This window comes from Pelophylax lessonae (genome assembly GCF_965119305.1).
Source record: "Pelophylax lessonae genome assembly, chromosome: 4".
In the NCBI taxonomy this organism is placed as follows: domain Eukaryota; kingdom Metazoa; phylum Chordata; class Amphibia; order Anura; family Ranidae; genus Pelophylax; species Pelophylax lessonae.
The window spans coordinates 245,164,340-245,182,454 of record NC_138771.1 but is presented as its reverse complement, the minus strand read 5'-3'; the positions used below and the strand labels follow the sequence as shown (position 1 = coordinate 245,182,454).

At 44.0% G+C, this 18,115-nt stretch overlaps 1 protein-coding gene across 1 annotated transcript in view; it reads right to left on the bottom strand.

The window, feature by feature from the left end:
* The window catches only part of ARID2 (AT-rich interaction domain 2), a 228,330-nt gene that overhangs the window by 79,355 nt on the left and 130,860 nt on the right, over positions 1-18,115 (bottom strand). The window contains exons 9-13 of the mRNA XM_082255320.1: positions 16,395-16,491; positions 16,067-16,276; positions 15,603-15,770; positions 14,995-15,070; positions 3,425-3,559 (exon numbers count right to left, since the gene is read on the bottom strand). Of these exons, the coding sequence (XP_082111446.1) occupies positions 3,425-3,559; positions 14,995-15,070; positions 15,603-15,770; positions 16,067-16,276; positions 16,395-16,491 (686 nt within the window). The remainder of the gene's footprint in view (positions 1-3,424; positions 3,560-14,994; positions 15,071-15,602; positions 15,771-16,066; positions 16,277-16,394; positions 16,492-18,115) is intronic.

Sequence of the window (18,115 nt, the reverse complement as noted above, 5' to 3'; positions counted from 1 at the left end):
TGTCAGATAGTATAGGGGTAGGCGGGGGTCGCTTCCTTGACCCCCGTCCCTGACAGGCCGCCTCCACCCGAGCCACCATAGACTCCAAAATTGCTGTAAATGACTCTATACTCTGTACACCGGCGGGTCCCGAGGCCCCCTCGAGGGAAACAGGTGGGGGAATCTGTGTGGCAGGGTCCATAATAACTCCAGTTACTTCCTGGATGATATAATTCAAAGTAAAGAAAAAACTTTTTTTTTTTTTTTTTTGACCCTCAGCGCCACAAAAAACCCCTTAGTGTTACCTGCTAGGGATCCCTATCGATCGAGAGAGAGAGAGATAGACCCCCAGGCTCACCACTTGATGTTCAGAGTTGAACTGCAACAGCTTACAGCGCTGTCTTAGACAAACAGGAAGTCTTTTGGCTGGCTGCCCAGGAAGAAAGGAGGCGGCTCCGCCCCTCTGTACGCCTTCCGGCGCCTCCCCCAAGCTCCACGAGGTGTAGAATCACCTAAAACATGGCCGCCCCCATGCTGGAGACACGAGGCTACGCCAAAATGGCGGCTCGTGCGATCCAGCAAAAAAAATGGCGGCGGCCTGTGCTGACTAGCGGTGTGCTGCAGGCACACAACACTCTCTCTGCATGGGGATATGGCGTGTTTGGCGGTACCGGCCCTGGCGGACCGCATGGCCATTCGGGAGGCCTGCTATTAGCTGGAGATCTGACTTGGAAGACAGTCTACATGTCCATGGCTTCTGACTGGTAGGTAGCTTATACTTAACCCATAAGATTCCCAGAATGCCACAGATTACATCTTTAAAAACATGTATACAATAGATTGTTAGCTCCCAAACCAAGCCTCCTGGCTTTTTGCACACATAAAATCACACTCAAAGTAGGAGGATTTGTGACATGTTATAGGATAGAAAGAACTCTTTCTTACCATACAGAGAGGGGCCCGCGTTCACCACAAAACCCGTCAGGGAAAAAGGGGGAACATACTACTCACCATACCGGAACCAGGCGGGCACCAACTCCTGACAGTACCCCTCTCCACCGGGGCGGGTGGGCTGTCGACCGATACGGACGCCGTGACTCATGGTCTTTGGCGTTTCAGCGAGACGTTTAACTCGCGGGTTCAGTCCTTTTAACGGGACTTTGTCGCGGCCGACCCAGCGCGGAGCTATGGCCTGCACGCGCTCGTAGGCTGAACTGGGGTGACCACCGGATCTCAACATCCAGCCCGTCGCCCAGTTCAGCTTTCTTGCTTGAAGATCTCACAGGAACACTGGAGAAAAAAAGCTGTCCAAAAATCCTTTTAGAAAAAAATTCTTGCCAGGACCTAAGATCCCAGCAAGGTATCTAGGTCCTTACTCCTAACTAGACAGAAAATAACTGATTTGCTGAGGCAGAGAGAGAGAGGATATACCCTCTGGGACTGCCCCTAGGGTGTGGCCAGAGCTTTTTAATTTCCTGTCTAGTCCTGCTCCTGCAGAGGTAACATAACCCGAAGGTGGTGTATCACCGAGGACTACGTCTGTCGATGAGCGCTAGAGAAATGAAGATTAAAAAAAAAAAAAAAAAAAAAAATTATTTTTCACAAAATGGTCATATTACAAAGTTATTTCTCACACACTGTACAGGCATACTTGCAACAACACCCCAAAATACATTCTGCTACTCCTCCTGTGTATGGCGATACCACATGTGTGAGATTTTTCCACAGCCTGACCAAAGTTGTCCATTTATAAGACATTTCTAACACATAGCATGTACATGGCAAATATTACACCCCTAAATACATTCTGCTACTCCTCCTGAGTATAGCGATAAGTGACACTTTTCCACAGCCTGACCAAATACAGAGGCCCAACATGCAGGGAGCACCGTCATTGCAATTTTGTAGGGCACTGATAAGCATTGTAGTGGCACCGACGTGGCATGAATGTGGCCCGGATGAGCACCGACGTGGCATGAATGTGGCCCGGATGAGCACCGACGTGGCATGAATGTGGCCCGGATGAGCGCCCTGACGTGGCATGGATGACGCACAGATGAGCACTGACATGGCATGGATGTGGCATGGGTGTGGCACGGGCGAGGCACTGTAATGGGGCACGGGCGAGGCACTGTGATGGGGCACGGGCGAGGCACTGTGATGGGGCACGGGCGAGGCACTGTGATGGGGCACGGGCGAGGCACTGTGATGGGGCACGGGCGAGGCACTGTGATGGGGCACGGGCGAGGCACTGTGATGGGGCACGGGCGAAGCACTGTGATGGGGCACGGGCGAAGCACTGTGATGGGGCACGGGCGAAGCACTGTGATGGGGCACGGGCGAGGCACTGTGATGGGACACGGATGAGGCACTGTGATGGGGCATGGTTGAGGCAGAGGAGGCGTGCAGCTGCTGTTTCTCTCCTCTCCTTGCACGCTGTACCGATTGCTGTGTACAGCGTGCGAGGAGAGAAATGAACCGGACATGCGCCGGTTTGTTGTGAAGTGATTGCTCCGTCATTGGACGGAGCGATCACGTTGTAAAGGACCGCTCTCATTGGCACTTTACCACGATCTGTGATGTGTCAGGTCCCCGGGACCCGGTGAGCACGGACACTCCCGTGTGCGCGCCCCAGGGGGCACGCGGGAGCGCGATTCTGGGAGGACGTCCATGTACGCCCTCCCTGAACTAGACGACCGCGCTGTAGCCGTCTTTTGGCTATGGCCCGGTCGGCAACTGGTTAATGTAGGAGTCAGGAAAGAACCAAAAGTGCAGGGAAGAACCAGGTATCTGAGGCACACATAAATAGCAATACATCTCTCGAAATGTCCAGACAAAGCCCTGCCACACAGTACGGCCAACCTGGAGAGCTGACTGTTCGCCACTGTAGTTAATACAAATAGGTCTTGTCCCTGCTTCTGGGCTGTTCATGGACCGTAAAGGTGAAATACATCAGACTAATTGGCTCATCTCTGTCACTCTGCTCGCTTCACCTATTAGTATGTTCCTTTGGCACATGAGCACTGCAGCCCAACTTTTCAGCTCCTTTTCCCCCTCCCAATCTGAACTCTGCTGTACAGGGGATTGAAAGAGGCTGATACCAAGCTACATTCAGGTACTTACACTAGTTGCTTTACAAATTACACAATTTTAATGAAAGTAAACCATGTATATGAAATTATCCAAATTAGCTCAATATCTAGATTTTATTCTATCTTTTAGTGTAAGATTTTGTATTTGTTTTATTTTTTTGGCTTTTTTAACTTTAGTGTTTCTTGAAGTGGTAACTATGTATACTTGCTGCTTTCAAAAAACATGCAACCCTATTTTTCACAGTGCTTGGGGTCTATAACTAACAAGCAAGGATAACCAACACCACTAGGACAAAATAACTAAAATCTGGGTAGATGGTAAAAACACATTCAATAAAAAGTAGTTCTTGTACCTCAGACATTTGTAGAACCCAGAGGAGGTCAGAATACCACCTCTTGCCAATTTGCTGCACGTTGAAAGATACTCCGAGTACATTTCCGCTCTGGAGACAGAGCTATCTGTACTTACTTCAAAATGGGCATTTAACCTGTGGGAAAGGCACAAGAGTGAGCTCATGAAGTTTGCTTTTAAAATTATAAATCTAATAATTGTAGTCAACCTATGTATGAATGGCTGCAAAACCAATTCTTACACAAAAAAAATTTAACACGCTGTTCGATTTCCACACAACAAAAAGGACAAAATTGGAAATGTTGGTAACTAAACACTGCACAAGCAAGGTCTTGCCTGAAATCATAATCTTACATTTTATGTTTTAGTAAACAGAATACCACTAAACCAACCAGTTTTGCTCCAGTAATCAACAAAAAAAAAAAAAAATTTGCCGTAAAATTCATTTCTCTGATGTTCATTGATGGCACAGCTCCCGATTCATCTTATCTATTGGGTTATACTCCCTCTTACAGGAGTAGGACACTAGGCAGGAAAAAGCTTGACTACGCCTTTGGGCAGTCCCAGGGGGTATGCACCCACTTTTAGCTATAGGCACTCAGTTTTGTTACAAGCAGTGTCAGAAGAAAGCCAACTCCACAGATGGGTGGGTGCTGTGTCCATCAGTGATCAGAAAAATTGATTTTACAGTAAGTCAAAAATTCAATTTTCGCTTTCATTCATTGACGGACACAGCTCCTGATTCTTCTTACCATTGGGATGTCCCAAAGCAGTGTTAAACATGAGGGGTGGGAAAAACATCAGCAAAAAATTCCCAAGGCTAACCATAGCCAATCAGGCAACAGAGCTCTACCATAAACAACTGGAGCTCACCTGAAAAAAACAATACACCCTCAAAGAGGACCAGGTCCTCTAAATAGCAGCCTGCACAACCTTGCGGCCAAAGGAAGAATCTGCAGATGCCAACACATCCACTTTATAGAACTTTGTGAAAGTGTGCAACGACGATCAGGTGGCCATCTTGCAAACATACATCACTGACGCCTGATGACGGAAGGCCCAGGAGGCACTGAGCGCCCATGCGGAGTGCGCTTTCACAGGGAAAGGAGGAACCTGACCGCTGGTGGAATAGGCCTGGATCACCGTCTGCCTGATCCATCTGGAAATGGTGGCAGAGGAAGCAGACAACCCTTTCCGAGGCCCATCCGTGAGCACAAATAGTGAGTCTGACCTCCTAAAAGACTCTGGAGCTGCCAGGTATACCCTAATTGCCCGGCCTGGCAATTTCCTTCGGAATGTTTTGGCCTGGGACACAGGGAAGGCAACACGTCTTCATTCAAATGAAAGTCAGAGACAACCTTTGGAAGGAACGACGGACAGGGACGAAGAACCACCTTCTCTCTGTGAACCACCAAGGTGAACAGGATAACGTCGCCAATTCCGCCACAATGCGCGCAGAGGTGATAGCCATTAAGGCATTAAGGCGGCCACCTTCTGGGAAAGCGTAAGCAGGGGAATCTCCCGAAGATTCTCAAAAGGAGGATTCTGGAGGACAGAGCACCAAGGTCCCAAGGTGGCAACAAAGACCACACTAGAGGGGTCAAGTGCCTAACTCCCTGAAGAAAAGTACGCACCAGGGAGTATGTGGCCAAGGGCCGTCGAAAGAAGACTGCTAAGGCCGAAACCTAACCCTTGATAGTACTCAAGGCCAGTTTCTGCTCAACCCCCCATTGTAGGAAGGTCAAGATCCGAGCTATCGAGAAAGAGTGAGGATGAACACCAAGAGACTCACACCACGCAATGTACGACTTAATTGCGATGGTAGATCTTCCTAGAAGATGATTTCCTAGCTTTTAACAGCGTTGGAATCATTGACTCAGAATAACCTCTTTCCATCAGTACCTGGCATTCAACAACCAAGCTGTCAAAGCCACCGACTGTAAAGCAGGATGGAAGACTGGTCCTTGGGACAGCAGATTCTCCCTGAGAGGAAGCTTCCAAGGAACCGGAATTCCTTCTGCCCTAATCCCGTGTAGAAGTGTTGGCAGAAGCTTGAGAGGAGGGAAGGCGTAAATCAGATGATACTGACACAACTGAGCCACCAACGCATCTGTGGCGTCCACCAGAGGATCCCATGACTGAGCCACAAACCTCTGCACCTGTTGAGCCGAGACACCAAAAGATCCACCTCGGGGATGCCCCACCACAGACACAACTTGTGAAACACCTCCTGATGAAGGGACCACTCCCCTTGGTCCACCGCCTGCCAACTGAGGTAATCCGCCTGACAGTTTTCCACCCTGGGAATGTGTACAGTGGGGAGGGCTGGAACTAACCATTCTGCCTACCTTAGAATGCCGGATACCTCTAGAGCCACCAGGACACTTCTTGTGCCCCCCTGGTGATTGACACAAGCCACGGCCGTGGCATTGTCCAATTGAATGCGCACTGGACATCCCTGATGACGATCCGCCAAATGGTCCAGGCACAGTCTGATCGCTCGGAGTTCCAAGACATTGATCGGTAGTCTTGACTCTTCCAGTGTCCAGAGTCCCTGAGCAGAATTTTTGCCGAGGACGCCTCCTGAGCCCAAGAGGCTGGCATCCGTGATGACCACTGTCCAATACAAGGGGAGTAAGGATTTGCCCAGCCGAAGCACGAAGCCACCCATATGAGGGACTCCTTCATTCCCCCCGCTCAGCAGGATCTGATTGTCCAGAGACTGAAGATTCTTGTCCCATTTGGCCAGAATCTCCCTTTGCAGGGACCTTGTACGGAACTGTGCAAATGGACTCAAAAAAAGGTAGACACCATGAGGCCCAGCACCCGCATGCAGTCCGGAGGGATGACCATCTACTGGACAGCAGGAGACGAATTGCAGTTTGCAGTTCCTGGAGATTGTCCATGGCAAGGAGAACTCTGGCTAAGGCTAGAGTCCAGAGTCAGACCCAGATAGTCCAGCATTGTGGAAGGAACCAGAGCAGATGTCTGAAAATTCAGAATCCAGCTGAACTCACTCAGAGTTTGTATGATGATTTCCAGGTCTTCCACCAGAGCAGTAGGAGACTCCACTCGCAGGAGGAGGTTATCCAAGTAGCCCAGTACTGCGATCCCCTGTTGGCGTAACAATGCTAGCACAAGGGCTAACACTTTTGTGAAGACCGAAGAGCAGAAGCGAGACCCAAAGCCACAAACTGATTATGCTATTCTCCCACAGCTGGACTCGATCTTAAACTTCTGCACCCGCACAAAGCAGTTAAGCACCTTGAGGTTCAGGACTGGACTCACCCTTGCCTTCCTTCCTGGGAATCATAAATCGGTTTGGGTAAAAACCCTGAAAACGTTTCCAAGTCGGAACCGAGACAATCACCCCTTGAAATAACTCTTGTAAATAAGTCTTGTACTGTCCAAAACACCCTGTAAGCGGGCCGGGGACAGGCGCAAGTTGGAAGGAAAGAGCCTTGCCAGGGAACAAGAGCATAACTCGGATCTTGTAGCCGGACCGAATAACTTAGTGGACCCACTTGTCTTGTACCAGGAAAGTCCACGGGTCCAGAAACCAGCGATACGGGTGAGGGCGCACCTTTATGCTGAAGGAGCCTTGTCGCGGATCTTCGAGAAGCCCGCTTTCGGCTTGCCAGACCAGGTTTGTTTGGAAGGCTTGGAGCTCTTGTCAGTCGACCCTGAGGAACGAAAAAAACTTCTTATGAGCCGAGGAGGGGGGCTCACGTCTACGACGAGGGTCCTTGCCCTTAGTAGCCTGTGGAAGAAAGGTACTCTTTCCCCCAGTGGGACCTTTAATGATTTAATCCAGGGTAGCTCCAAACAGGCGATCTCCTTGAAAGGGAAGATCAGTCAAGGCCTTTTTAGAAGTCTGGTCCACAGACCAGCATTTGAGCCAAAAGACATGCCGAAGGACCACTGCAGCCCATAGACCAGCTGGTCCGCCAGCTCAGCAAAGGCAGGGGGGAGCTGTTCTGCCTCCAGGTCACAGCTTAAAAGCTAAGCCCACTCAGTCAAAGTTTGCAAAACGAGGGCAATGCTGAATACCGGCCTCAGTGCCGGACCAGCCAGAGTGTACGTATTGCAGGCCACAGCCTCTGCCTTCCTATCAGCCGGATCCTTAAAGGCCGGGGACTCTTCAACCGGAAGCTCTGGATGGCTTGTGACTGCCAAAGGGAACCTGCGCCTCTGTCGCAGGTACCTCCATCTTTAGGGTCTCAGGCACAGATGCAATCAGTGCTTCCACCAGCGCCTTTTCGTGTGCGGTTGAAGATGTGGAGGAATCCACCTCACTATCTGTGGATTCCGGGCACAGACCCAGCAGGGTGACCCACGTCCGCAGCGGCCGAATCAGATTCAGGATCTGATGAGACAAATGAGGCAGGGGAAGGCGAGCAGCGCTTTTTGCTAGCCCGTCGCCTGAAAGCCACCTCCACCCAGGACACAAAGAACTGGAGGACCGCTGTCAACTCATTGATGGATGGTTGGGACCAAGAGGGGCCCGCAGCCTCAGAGAGGGGGTCAGGTGGGGAGATGTGCTCCAAAGACTCCATGAGTCACCAGGGGGTCCCTACAAAGTGTAAAACACTGCAAAGGGACAACCCCCACCACGCTGGCAGCACAACCCGGTCACCAGGCACAAAGCACCAAGCGATCTTCAGCAGAGATGGAGAGGACCCCACCAGACACACCACACCCAGCAGAAACAGGGACCTGCACTCAAAGGAGGGGCTCCCACCGCTAAAAAATTGCCACTTACAGGGCTCCACAGTCATGGCCGCTGCTATTTTCAATGGCAAACCACGGCAAAATGGCCACCAGACTACACAAACATGACCGCCGTGCATTGAGCACATAGGCTACAAGAAAATGGCAGCCAATGCGGCACAATGAGGCTCCCAGGGACCCAGAAATTGGCACAGGCAGGAAGGGGGGCCCTGACAGGAGCCCCCACAAGGTACACCGCCCCCCCCCAGCAATCTCCCGGTTGCCGGCAGCGCACCCCCCGCCCCCCTTACCAGCACAGCACCCTGCCCCCACTCCAGGCGGTGGACCAGACCACCCAACAGCACCAGTGTAAGTAGAGAGGGGGGGGGGGTGATATGGCCCACAGGGAGGTCTGCGCGGCTTGATGGCCAGACTGGAGTGACCACTGGATCTAGATTATCCAGCCCGTTGCCCAGTCTAGCAGTTGATTGTAAATCTCACAGGAAAAAATCCAGGAGAGAAAAAAATATCTAAAAAATGTTGCCAGGACCAAAGATTGCAGCAAGGAAATAGGTCCTTACTCCTGACTAGGCAGAAAAAAACTGAGTGGCTTTAGCAGAGAGGGGGGAGTATCTCCTCTGGGATGGCCCATGGGAGTAGCCAGAAATCTTTTCTGCCCTGTGTCCTACTCCTGTAGGGGGCTGTATAGCCCAATGGTTATGAATATAAACAAACAGGGGTAGGGAAATGGCGCTGCCCAATTGCGGTGGATATAATAAAGGTGCACTCTAGTGGGTGTCACAGGTAAGAAAATTAATATATGTATATCACATCAATAAATTAGAAAATATACATCATAAATCATACATGGAACTCATCAATAACCACTATATAAAATAAAGGGCTTAGTGTCATGATCTATTAAAGTAAACACCGCCCTGAAGATGTCTATGACGAAAAGCATACAGCGTAGTTGTGTCACTTCCTGATCCGGAGCTTTCGTGGAACGCACAGCGTTCCGGAACTGTATCCATTTCGGCGGACTGCCTGTGCGGTTTTCCTCCCTCCATATGGATGCGTTTTTAATGCTGGTTTTTACTATGGAAATGGGAGTACCTTACTTTATGAGCTAAAATAAAAAGTATTATTACGGTATCACACTATGTGTCCCCCCCTTGTTCATTTCATACATACCATTACCGGAGCCTAAACTGGGAGCAAGTTGATTGAGGAGCAGCACTGTCCCCTCCCCCTCCTGGTACAGAGAAGTACAGAAGTAGGAGTATTATCTAGGATTTACAGTAGCAGTTACCTCTACGCTGTGGTATACAGCTTTAATATACCCTGCCTAATACCCGTGTGGGGTTGGGCATTCTGGTGAGTGAAATCTTTTTTACAACCACCCTGGGCACCCTTCTTTGTAACAGGAAGATATCCGATTGCCACATGAAGATTGAGCACCTTCACCTATGGACTTTTTTTTCATGATTTATGCACTTGCACTTAATATAAATTAGGAGCCATTTATTTACCAACCTTTGCACATAATATTCACTTTGTACTTTTTTTCCTAGTTTATACACCTATCATAGGTGTTATACTGTTGCACTTATCACTTTATTATTTATATTTTGCCTAATAAATTTTATTTGTTCCATTCTAATATAATTCTAATAGTTTACATTTATGTATTGTCACCAGTCTAATTTTATTACATATTGAGTTCCTACTACACCTCCCACGAGCCACCAGTACCATCACTTTTATATGGTTTGCACCTTATCATAGAAACATAGAATGTGTCGGCAGATAAGAACCATTTGGCCCATCTAGTCTGCCCAATATATCTGAATCCTATGAATAGTCCCTGGTCCTATATTATATGAAGGATAGCCTTATGCCTATCCCATGCATGCTTAAACTCCTTCACTGTATTTGCAGCTACCACTTCTGCAGGAAGGTTATTCCATGCATCCACTACTCTCTCAGTAAAGTAATACTTCCTCATATTACTTTTAAACCTTTGCCCCTCTAATTTAAAACTGTGTCCTCTTGTGGTAGTTTTTCTTCTTTTAAATATGCTCTCCTCCTTTACCGAGTTGATTCCCTTTATGTATTTAAAAGTTTCTATCATATCCCCTCTGTCTCTTCTTTCTTCCAAGCTATACATGTTAAGGTCCTTTAACCTTTCCTGGTAAGTTTTTTCCTGCAATCCATGTACTAGTTTAGTAGCTCTTCTCTGAACTCTCTCCAGAGTATCTATATCCTACTGGAGATATGGCCTCCAGTACTGCGCACAATACTCCAAGTGAGGTCTCACCAGTGTTCTGTACAGCGGCATAAGCACTTCTCTCTTTCTACTGCTTATACCTCTCCCTATACATCCAAGCATTCTGCTGGCATTTCGTGCTGCTCTATTACATTGTCTTCCCACCTTTAAGTCTTCTGAAATAAATTACTCCTAAATCCCTTTCCTCAGATACTGAAGTCAGGACTGTGTCAAATATTCTATATTCTGCCCTTGGGTTTTTACGCCCCAGGTGCATTATCTTGCACTTATCCACATTAAATTTCAGTTGCCAGAGTTCTGACCATTCTTCTAGTTTTCCTAAATCCTTTTCCATTTGGCGTTTCCCTCCAGGAACATCAACCCTGTTACATATCTTTGTGTCATCAGCAAAAAGACAAACCTTACCATCGAGGCCTTTTGCAATATCACTTATGAAGATATTAAACAAAATTGGTCCCAGTACAGATCCCTGAGGTACCCCACTGGTAACATGACCTTGTTCTGAATGTTCTCCATTGACTACAACCCTCTGTTGTCTGTCACTCAGCCACTGCCTAATCCACTCAACAATATGGGAGTCCATGCTCAATGACTGCAGTTTATTGATAAGTCTTCTATGTGGGACAGTGTCAAAAGCCTTACTAAAATCTAGATATGCAATGTCTACTGCACCTCCACCGTCTATTATTTTAGTCACCCAGTCAAAAAAAAAATCTATAAGATTTGTTTGACATGATCTCCCTGAAGTAAACCAATGTTGTTTTTCATCTTGCAATCCATGGGATTTAAGATGTTCCACAATCCTATCCTTTAATAGGGTTTCCATTAATTTGCCTACTATTGATGTCAGACTCACTGGTCTATAGTTGCTCGATTCCTCCCTACTATCTTTCTTGTGAATGGGCACGACATTTGCCAATTTCCAATCTTCCGGGACGACTCCTGTTACTAATGATTGGTTAAATAAATCTGTTAATGGTTTTGCCAGCTCACCACTAAGCTCTTTTAAAAATTTTGGGTGTATCTCATCAGGACCCTGTGACTTCTTTGTCTTCACTTTAGACCGCAATCTTAGAACGTCTTCCTATGTAAAGACACATGCATCAAACGATTCATTAGTCATCCTTTCAAGTGGAGGTCCTTCTTTTTCTTCTGTAAAAACTGAACAGAAGTATTCATTAAGGCAGTCGGCTAGCCCTTTATTCTCTTCTACATACCTTCCGTCCTTTGTTTTTAATTTAGTTATTCCTTGTTTTAATTTCCTTTTTTCATTTATATATCTGAAGAATGTCTTATCCCCCTTTTTCATAGACAGCTAGTTTTTCTTCTGCCTGCGCTTTAGAAGTTCTTAGAACTTGCTTGGCCTCTTTCTGCCTAATCTTGTAGATTTCCTTATCTTCATTGCGCTGGGTTTTTTTATAATTACAAAATGCTAGCTTTTTATTTTTAATGATTTGGGCTACTTCTGCTGAGTACCACAGTGGTCTCTTCCTTTTTTTGCTTTTACTGACAAGTCTAATGCAATTTTCTGTTGCCTTCAATAATGCACCTTTTAAGTAGTCCCATTTCTCCTGGACTCCATGTAATCCGTTCCAGTCTGATAAGGACTCATTTATGACTAATTTCATTTTTGAAAAGTCTGTTTTTCTAAAATCTAAAAAACTTTTGTTTTTGTGTGGTGTGACTCTTTCACAGTTCTTATATTAAACCACACTGACTGGTGATCACTAGATCCCAAGGTTTCGCCTACAATGACATCATATACCGAATCCCCATTTGTGAATACCAAATCCAAAATGGCCTCCCTCCGGTTTGGCTCCTCAACCACTTGTTGCAGAGACAACCCCAGTAGGGAATTTAGAATATCTGTACTCCTGGTAGAACTTGCTATTTTGGTTTTCCAGTTTATATCTGGAAGATTGAAATCTCCCATAATGATAACTTCTCCTTTCATTGTCATTTTAGCTATTTCTTCAACTAGTAGATCATCTAGTTCTTTAACTTGACCAGGTGGTCTATATATCACACCTACACGAGTTACTGCATGATTAGCAAACTGCAACGTAACCAAAACTGACTCTATGTTGGCCTCACCAACTTGTATTAGGTTAGATTTAATGCTATCTTTCACATACAGGGCCACTCCTCCTCCTTTCTTGCCTTCTCTGTCTCTTCTGTATAAAGAGTACCCTGGTATGGTTATGTCCCAGTCATTTCTTTCATTAAACCATGTCTCCGTAACAGCCACTAAATCCACATTCTCAGATGCCATTATTGACCCAAGTTCATTGATTTTTTTACCTAAACTGCGAGCATTTGTAGACAGGACTCTGAGCTTATCATTTCTTAACCTCTGTGCTTCTGACCTGTTCTGGCATTGTTTCGGGGGGCAATTGGACTCTTGTATGTTCACTCTTTTGCCCCCCCCCCTTCCTAGTTTAAATACTCTTTCGCAAATTCTTGGAGTTGTTCACTAAGTACATTTGTTCCTTTGAGAGAAAGATGCAAACCATCTTTTTTGTACAGTTCCTTTCTATTCCAAGTAGAGCTATCATGAGAAACAAAGCCAAATCCTTGCTCATGATACCATTTACTAAGCCATATGTTGAACTCCTTTATGCGCCTCTGCCTATCATTCTGAACATTATGCACAGGCAGAACTTCAGAAAATGAAATGGTGGATGCAAAATCCTGTACGTCATTACCAAGTGTGATAAAAGATTTTTTCACCTCTGACACTTCATTGCAAGCCAGGTCATTTGTCCCTAGATGGACAAGAACATCCACGTCCCCTTCCTGCTTTGCTTGCTTAACAATATTAATAATACGTCTTCTATCTCGTCTAGCAGTAGCACCAGAGAGACATCTCACAAAACCATTTTCTTTAAGCTCCACACTTCTTATGATTGAATCACCCAGCAACAGTTGCTTCCTTTGAGACTTCACTTTATCTTTTTTGTCCTTGGCTGCAGTCTTGCATACATTAGACATAGGAGTCGATGGTTTCTCACCCTCTGTGCTTGAGTCCATATCCATGTTGTCCTTACATTCTGAGAGTGCTGCAAATGAATTATGGAGAACCACCGACTGTGGGACAGGTCTTCTATCCACCACTCTAAGTCTTCCAGAACCTACAGTAACCCATCTGCCATTTCTGGGGGTCCTCTGTGGCAGTGGCATTGCAGCAGTCCCAGCTGAAGTTTAACAGATAATTTAAATATCTCTGATTTCAAAAATGCAATTTCCTGCTGCAGTTAGTAGAATTGCCTACAGATCTGACAGCATCCGAATCTCCAAAGAGTGGAACATGAAATAAATGCACAACAATTTACCTTACTTTAATAGATCACGGCACTAAGCACTTTATTTTATATTGTGGTTATTGATGAGTTCCATGTATGATTTATGATGTATATTTTCTAATTTATTGATGTGATATACATTAATTTTCTTACCTGTGACACCCACTAGAGTGCACCTTTATTATATCCACCCCAATGGGCAGCGCCATTTCCCTACCCTTGCTTATTTATATCCTTGGCTATATTTTAGGGAGGCTGCAGCCCCATTTTTCCCATTTATTTCAATAGCGGAGGACTTTCTTTATACAATGGTTATGAATAGCAGGAGCGATGTCCATCAATGAATGAAAGAAATATCAGTTGTCCACGTCTTCAACTTAATGATTTAGTCTACGATCACACAGGATCAGACTACGAAATTTCAAAGTTATATGTTAGTGCGACTTGGAAGACATCTGTACGACTTAATGCACATATGTCTATGCAAGTCGCACCTGAAATCTAAAAAAGTAGTGCAGGAACTACTTTTAAAAATGGCGCAACTCTGACGGAATTGGAGTCACACTGATTTGACCAGTTCCATTGTGGACAATAGGATGTGACTTTTCATGCGAATTAAAACTGTTACAGTGTGCCAAAAACCCTGTATTACGTACTTAACATAATCCATACATGTGCACAACACAGCCTTGTAACAGCAAAACAAAATGTAATTTTTTCTTGAAACAAACTATGCATACAGCTATTGTTTATAATTTTCCATAGCAGTCATTCATGTGCGTATGATTGCTCCAATTAGGGATTGATAATTAGAAGTCATACTTAAGGTAAACATGTATCTAGGAGAAAAAAAAAAGTACACAAACTTTGTCCAACAAACTCCACTGAAAAGAATACAGAGATAATCAGAATTAATTGTAAATATATGTAAATGGAATGTAAAAAACATCATGCCTTTAACATGCACATATATGGTTAAGAAAAGCTTTTCAATTAGGCTTACAATTGGTACCAAAATTATTTTACTTCGAATTCCAGAAACTGTAAAAAGACAGTAAATTCACTTTCAGTAAACATGCTACTCAATCCTTAAAATTACAAATCATCCATGAAAGGGAAAAACAGCTTTAGGCTGCTATGTAGAACAAGGAGCATCATGCAAAACGTTTAATACTGTCAGGTTTGAGGAATAAAGGAACAGTTCTAAAACTAAAAATGACTGCTACTGCAAAGCATGATTAGGAAGCTGCAGAAATCGTCTGCACATACCATTGACAACCAAACTTCTCGCTGTCTATTTCTACAATTCCAGGTGGTACACCATGAGTCGGGGGTGCTCTCGAAGCTTTAAAAAAAAAAAAAAATTTGAAATGTTAAATTGGACACAGAATTCGGAGTTCTAACTTTTGCAAAGGAGCATAGGTAATAAAACAATTCACCAATCCTGACAATCACTAATAACTTCAAAAAAATCTATTGGCAAAGCTAATGAGGATGCTACCTAATGAAAGGGTTGTCTTTTTCAGTTACACCTTACTGCCGAAAATAAATGACCAAAACAAGTCTATAGTATCTATTATAGTGAAGGCTGTGAAAAAATATTTCTGAGCATTATGCTACAAAGTTGTTTACACACTTGCTCTCTGGGGCAATGTACTTTAATTGTTCACACACATTCAAATCTGGATTTTTAGTCAGTACATTGCGTATAATCATCACTTGCTGACATGCCGTAAAAATATGTTTGATTGTCAACAAGTGGTTAACAGGATAGGGAACACATAAGGTGGATTTAAATGTACTCACAGCCACACTTTTTCTTACTTATAAAGTACAAACCAATAAAACCAGTTAATAGGAAGATTTTTTAAAATTACCTGGAGCAGGGGTTGGATTGGCTGCAGGAGGCACATGCTCAACAGTTTGAGGGCGGATTTCTGACACCACCTGGTGGTTCGAACTTTGATGCTCTATAAGTTTTACTGCTGTAAGTGCATCAGGCCCAAACATTTGTATGTCCATAGAAATAAGACATACTAAAGTATCTGCAACAATCAACACATATGGTGAATTAAAAATAGTGATCTGCATATGAAGATTAGAAGTACCTATGACTTTTCATATAAAACACATGCTATAAAACAATTTCTGATACACAGTTTTTAACAGTAACTATAGTAGGATTACAATCAATGTTACAATGGGATTAAATCCTTCATAAACTGCAAAAGGAAAAGCAATGCATGATTTAAAACCCAAAGTGCTTACTTCATTTATTATTCAGTACATAGAAAAGCAACAAACCTGCATAACGCCTTAAAGTACCCAAGAAATGTCTTACCTATGCTTCGCTCTACGTTTGCTATCTTCACGCAGGCCACTTCTCCCAGTTCTGTAAGCATATAGAGCACCTCAAGAGTAGAGATTACAAGCAGGACATCCGGAAGAGTAAGATGACATATGATTTCTTTGTAGCTATCTTGATCCACATACTCACATATCAGAACACCATTATCTTCAGCCTTACACAAGTTTCCTAAGATTTCCATGCCTGATAGTAAACCACAGCAAAACATTGTGAAGGTTAACAAGAATGAAGCATGATGAATGCTTTTTTTTTTTTTTTTTACAGAAAATTAAAAAAAAAAACAAAAAAAAAAAAAACTTACCTCTCATTTTTAAGAACCTGTCCCTTGACATTAGGCATTTTGTGATAGTGTGAAACATAAGGTGAGTGGTTTTGAAGTCAACAGGATCTAGCTGAAGCTAAAGCAGAAACATTTTTTTATTGAACATAATGAAAAAAAAATTAAAAATAGTTAGTATTAGTCAATTAGGTAGCCAAGAATTACAGGTGATGAAGGGCTTTGAGGAGTAAGGTCAATGTCACACAAGCAATTTTGAATCAATGATTTGTAGCAGCTAAAGAGTCACTGTTTTTTTTCCAAGAAACATTATTTGTAGTCAATGAAGGGTCTGTTGCAAAAATTTCAAGGGATTTGTAGCTCATTTGTTCAGAGCAACTGATATTTTGCAGCATTATGAGCAAGATGCAGAATCACCACTTTCAGTAGCTACTCATAATACAATGCAGCTGCTGCTGTGGAGAATCCAGAAGAGGAAGTGAATGACTACTCTGCATATCACTGCACAGAGCAGGTTAAAAAAAAAAAAAAAAAAAAAAAACACCTTTTCTAATACTTTAAGCAGAGAGGTTTGTAGCTAGAAAGTTTTTACTGTGACATTGCCCCTGCAAAGTACTGAACACACACAAACACAATTATTGTTTTCTTTTAGTCCAGTGAGAAAATGAACTGTAGGATATTGGTTCTGCAATTATTTATTACAAGGTTGCAGAAGGGAGGGTCCTCTTAATTGTCATTCAGGTCTCCAACAGGGGTTAGTTTTCTTTCACCAAAAATTTAGAGGTGGTAATTATTACAGGAGATACAGTAATTACATTTTGTACATCACATTATAACCGGTAAAGCTTACAGAATTTAACCACTACTACTTCTAAAGCTGCCTACATGCATTATGACGACGAAAGCACTCCAATTTTGTTCTGCAAAAAAACCTGATCAGCGAGAGATAGTTGTTTTAGCATCACACAAAAGCCAATATTAAAGTAACCGAGGAAGAAAAAAGTCAGAAGTATATTTAACGGCTTCAAAACAGGGCACTTTTACCCCCTTCCTCTCCAGGCCGATTTTTAGCTTTCAGCGCTGTCACATTTTGAATGACAATTGTGCGGTCAAGCAACAATGTATTTTAAATTTAAAACAAATTAAATTTTTATAATTTTGTTCACACAAAGAGAGCTTTCTTTTGGTGGTGCTTTTTCACCATTTTTTTCTTTGCTAAAAACTAAAAAAAAAAAAAAAAAATGTTGAAAAAAAAAAAAAAGTATTTTTGTTTCTGTCAATTTTAGAAAAATTGGATTTTTGACTCCCGTAAAATCCATTTCTCTGATGTTCATTGATGGACACAGCTCCTGATCTTTGTAGCCATTGGGTTATACTGCCCCCTACAGGGGTGAGACAAGGCAGAAAAAAAGTCTGGTTACGCCTATGGGCAGTCCCAGGGGGTATACTCCCCCTCTCTGCGAACGGCATTCCATTTTGTTAAAAGCAGTGTTAGAAGAATTACAACTCCACAGAGGGGTGGATGTTGTGTCCGTCAATGAACATCAGAGAAATGGATTTTACAGTAAGTCAAAAATCCTATTTTCTCTTTCGTTCATTGATGGACACAGCTCCTGATCATCTTATCCATTGGGACGTCCCAAAGCAGTGATAAACATGAGGGGTCGGAACAGGGAAAGAAAATTCCCAATGCTAATTACAGACAACCAGGTAAACAGGAGCTCAACCAAAACAACTGGAGCTCA